The sequence below is a fragment of the Octopus sinensis genome, linkage group LG16, assembly GCF_006345805.1.
Source record: "Octopus sinensis linkage group LG16, ASM634580v1, whole genome shotgun sequence".
Lineage (NCBI taxonomy): Eukaryota > Metazoa > Mollusca > Cephalopoda > Octopoda > Octopodidae > Octopus > Octopus sinensis.
Window position 1 is genome coordinate 37828769 of NC_043012.1, and position 5214 is coordinate 37833982.

The 5214-nt window shown below is 41.7% G+C and overlaps 1 protein-coding gene across 5 annotated transcripts in view; it reads left to right on the forward strand.

Moving 5' to 3' along the window:
* Positions 1-2874: 2874 nt before the first annotated feature.
* LOC115220307 overlaps positions 2875-5214 on the forward strand; it is a 44876-nt gene continuing 42536 nt past the window's right edge. For 4 of the 5 annotated variants that reach the window (XR_005002506.1, XR_005002505.1, XM_036510019.1 and 1 more), the window contains exons 1-2: positions 2875-3099; positions 4896-5068. Coding sequence is in view for 3 of the 5 variants with exons in the window: in XM_036510019.1 (XP_036365912.1) it covers positions 4908-5068 (161 nt within the window). In the remaining 2 variants the exon portion in view is untranslated. Of the gene's footprint in view, positions 3100-4852; positions 5069-5214 lie in introns of all 5 variants that reach the window. The other variant, XM_036510018.1, reaches the window with a different exon arrangement.

A 5214-nucleotide genomic window follows, 5' to 3' on the forward strand; every position in this document is an offset into this window, starting at 1 on the left:
ATGCTCTAGATAGAAATAACTACAGGGGTATTAAACTGTTGGATCAGGTGATGAAAGTCACAGAGAGGGTCATAACCCATCTCATTAGGGAGAGGATTTGCTTAGATGAGATGCAGTTCGGTTTTGTGCCAGGTAGAAGCACCACTGATGCTATATTCCTGGTCTGACAACTGCAGGAGAAGTACCTAGCTAAAGATAAACCCCTCTACATAGCTTTTGTGGACTTGGAGAAAGCCTTTGACAGGGTTCCCCGATCCCTTATCTGGTGGTCGATGAGGAAACTGGAGATTGACGAATGGCTAATAAGGGCTGTACAGGCTCTATACAGAGAGGCTGTCAGCAAGGTTAGGATTGGCAGCGAATATAGTGAAGAATTCCGGGTGGAAGTAGGTGTACACCAAGGCTCAGTCCTCAGTCCCCTTTTATTCATCATAGTCCTCCAGGCAATAACAGAGGAATTCAAAACAGGTTGCCCCTGGGAGCTCCTCTATGCTGATGACCTGGCTCTCATAGCAGAATCACTACTGGAACTAGAAAAGAAATTTCGGGTGTGGAAACAAGGGTTAGAATCAAAGGGCCTTAGAGTAAATGTAGCAAAGACCAAAGTTATAGTAAGCAGAAAGGCGAACTCATCACACACCCCATCGGGCAGGTGGCCCTGTTCAATCTGTAGGAAAGGTGTAGGTAGAAACTCCATAAGATGCACCCAGTGTAAGCTATGGACGCATAAGAGGTGCAGCAACATCAAAGGGAAATTAACTGATAAGATAGCTTTCATGTGCGGCAGATGCACAGGGACAATAGACACCACAAATACTCAGAAAACAGATTCCATCACATTCCAGGGGAAGAAACTAGAAGTAGTTGATAGTTTCCGCTACCTAGGTGACCAAGTTAGTAGTGGAGGTGGATGCTCAGAGAGTGTCATCACTAGAATACGAATAGCCTGGGCAAAGTTTAGAAAGCTCCTACCCCTACTGGCGACAAAGGGTCTCTCACTCAGAGTGAAAGGTAGATTGTATGATGCATGTGTGCGAACTGCCATGCTTCACGGCAGTGAAACATGGGCTGTGACTGCAGAGGACATGCGTAGACTTGAAAGGAATGAAGCTAGCATGATCCGCTGGTTGTGTAATGTTAGTGTGAATGCACGACAGAGTGTAAGCACCCTGAGAGAAATGCTAGACATAGGAAGCATCAGATGCGGTGTGTAAGAGCGACCCTGCGATGGTATGGTCATGGACTGTGGATGGATGAGGAGAGATGTGTGAAGAAGTGCCACTCCCAAACAGTTGAAGGAATCAGGGGGAGAGGTAGACCCAGGAAGACATGAGATGAGGTAGTCAAGCATGACCTCAGAGCGTTGGGCCTCACAGAGGCAGTGGCGAAGGACCAAGATCTCTGGAGATGTGCTGTGACTACAAAGACCCGGGATGTTTCCGGCACCAGTTCCCTGCCCATTCAAAGTACCTTGGATCCCGGAACATCTCACTGTGCTTGAGGAAACCTGTTGAGTCAAGTGCACGTACATGAACATCGAAACAAATATCAATGGAAATAGTAGTTGTGATTCCTGTGCCGGTGGCACATAAAAAGGACCATCCGAACGTAGCCGTTGCCAGCGCCACCTCGACTGGCCTCTGTGCCGGTGGCACGTAAAAAGCACCAACCGATCGTGGCCAATGCCAGACCCCCCTGGCACCTGTGCAGGTGGCACGTAAAAAGCACCCACTACACTCGCGGAGTGGTTGGCGTTAGGAAGGGCATCCAGCTGTAGAAACACTGCCAGATCAGACTGGAGCCTGGTGCAGCCCTGGCTTCCCAGACCCCGGTCGAACCGTCCAACCCGTGCTAGCGCGGAAAACGGACGTTAAACGATGATGATGATGATCGCTAAGGAAAATGGGATTTTTTTCTAGCAGTGTCAAATGAAAATGTCACCCATAATTATAACCCTAGTATCGATCTATTGCATTTCAATCTATTTTAGGGTTAGGGTTAGAGGTGGGGGAAGGGTATCTTTTTTCTTTGCAAATGTAAATAAACCCAATCTGTTTCTTAAACAAGGGACATATTCATACAGCACGGAATCTTTTCACCCCAAATGGAGGTGAGCGATTGGTTAAAATTGCCGAAATGCTCGATTTTAAAGTGGAAATATGTTACAACATATAGAATTTTCTCAATAAAGCCAAGAAAAAATGATGTTTTATAAACACTTTCTAGCAGTATACGAAGTTTGAAAGTGTTTAGTTAACTAGAAATTGTGTTGACATCTGCCGTTCAAAATGAAAAGATCCGAAAGGATTATTGTTATTATTATTGATAAGACAGAAAAGATGGTGATCCAGCAGAATAGCAAACCAGACAAAATGCTCAGCGGCATTTCGTTGGTCTTTACATCTTGACTTTGCCTTTCATGATCCACTGCTGTGTTCAGGTCTGATTGCAATAGAGATCTATAGCGTACAGGATCTGACCTCTTTATTTATTATCGTTTCATTCACAACTAGGATGCCTTAAATTGACCTCCTTACATTACTGGTCCTTTATTTTAATCGAACCCCGAAGAAAAGCAAAATTGACCACGGGAAGATTTGAACTCGGTAGCAGGCATGATATCGGTTTAAGGTTTCAAAGCCAGAACACTGCTCCGCTATAAGAAAAGAACAGATAATATATCCATCTGGTCCCTGAGTTTGTCCCATGAAATCAGGTTCGAAGCTTAACCGATTCTTCTTTTCACTAAATCCAACGAGGGAGCTCGATTTACTAGAAATAGCAACCAACTCCCCTTCAGATCACTCGCTACAGTTTTAAAAATAATCGAAGCCACTGGATTAGTAAACCCCAATACATTTGATGGTAATCGGTTTCCTTGATTAAGATCAATCGGGTGTGAATCACAACTAAAACAACAATAGCAGCAACAACAACAATCACGCGCTCTGAGGCACGTGTCACGTTAGAGTTATTCCCCTTGCATCTTTTAGATAACAGGTGGCGCTAGTGAACATGGCGGCAAATTCAAAAATGTCTTTGGTCAGGTTTTTACTTTCATAATATTTAGGAAAACCCAGCGGGAAGCTTGTTTTACAGGTGAGTATCTCTAAACGACACTTGCACCCATTAGACTGTGTAATTAAATGATTTGTTCTATTCGTTAAAACACAACCTCTGCGGGTGTCTCACTTTCTTTCCTCAGAAATTTTATACAAAAAACGGATTTTTTAAAATGAAAATTTCTACATTTCTGTTTCAGATGATTTAGATTACGATCGCATCCGAATTTCATGTTAAAAAGCACACGGTGGGCGCGAACGTGCATTTACGGTTTGCAAATTCTCGTTATTGGATCTGTTGAGTATATAAACAGTTCGATCAAGCAATTTAGACACATCTGAGGTTCGAAAATCGATTAAAGCTGTTCGTTTTTGTTTCCAGCATACAGAGAAAAACTTAAATTTGCCTGCCTTGTTTATATATCTACTATATATATATGTATATAGTAGATATATATATATGTATATATATATGCTGCATATATGTAAACTTGAATTTTTTCGAAAATGTGATGTCAGTATGTAAGTGTGTGCGCCGACCAGTTTGTATTTTTTCCATATTAAATTTCGATATAATCACAATCAACTCCATATAAAAGGTGTTTGTTGAAAATTTCATAACATGATACCCATTTTCTTGAAAGTTATGAGGAAAGAAAGTCGGCGGTGGTGGCCATACTGGTGTATATAAGCTCAGTTTAGTTGTTTAGCCGGGGGCCATCCATGACCAACCTACCTTACTTAGACATCTACCAAAGATTTCATCATTATGTGTCTTATCGTGGTAGTATGGGGATATAAGATTTGGTATTTATTTCCCGTTTCAGTAAAACGGTAGGTTGATTTGGCTGTTATTTCTAGCAGTTTTTGTAATCGCGTAAAGGTTCCCTCGCTTTGTCTCGATGCAATGTAAAATAGGCTCTTGAGTCTTTCATTAATATCTGATGATTATTATTAATACGTATACACACACATACACATGTATTCTTTTACTTGTTTCAGTTATTGGACTGTGGCCAAGCTGGGGCAGCACATCGACGAGTTTAGTCGGTCAAATCGATTCCTATTCATAGTGTAGTACTTTTAATTTTCGTTATCGGTACCTTTTTTACCAAATCGCTAATTCATGGAAACTTAAACAAATCATAGACATTAAAATTATGGATCGCGCCCTGAAAGTGTCAGAAAGTTATAGCATAGCTTTTTGTTAATTTTTTTTAATGGTTTCATATGCGAAGGGGTGCTGGAAAGTTCCTGACGAAAAACCTGGTTGGGGGCCCAACCTTCCGAGTTCTTTTACAGGGCTTAGGAAAACTGAAGGACCGCTGCAATAAGTGTGTGAATCTGAGAGGGGAATATCTATTATATAAAATCCGTTCTGTCTTTCTGTGTGTGTGTCTTCTAGGATCTCGGGCATCCTCCATCCGTTTGCGCTCAAATTTGATATGTAGATACCGACGGTATCAGGGCGTGTATAAGTCTTGAAAAAATTACAAAAATCGATTCCAGGTGAGAATGCTATCGATAAAGCCGTGGGAACGTGCATTTGTAAAATCGTTTTTCTTGGAATAGAAAAAAGTCTGTCTTTATTTCTTTTCCTGGTGTCTCAAATTTTGGTTAAATCAGTGTTTCTCAAAGGGGTGGCCCATGGGACGGTCGGACAAGTTGTTTTGAGAAAATTTGGCTTAAATGCTTGACAACTCAGCACCGTCCATTGCACGGGGGGCGTTTTGCTCGTGTTGAATAAAATCATAATTAACAGAAGGATCTGTATTTTCTTTTATCCATAGCCAGGAACTTTTCGGCACCCATCCTATTTTCGCTTGTTTTCAGCTTGTATTTACCATGGGGGTCACGGATTTATGGTCAGTGCTTGATCCAGTTAAGAAACATTTGCCATTGAGCAGCTTACGTGGACAGAGGCTTGCTGTGGATCTTAGTATTTGGATTTGTGAATCTCAAGGTGTCGTGCAGATGGAGAGGGTTATCTCAAAACCGTACCTCAGGTAAGTAGTTTTTCTCAGATTATCACACTCATACAACCACAACACACACGGTCTGATATGCCTGCAAATTTATGGATTCTGAATCTCAACTATGATGTGTTTACATCATTTTGCCATGTAAACAAATATGTCATGTGAGAATTGCT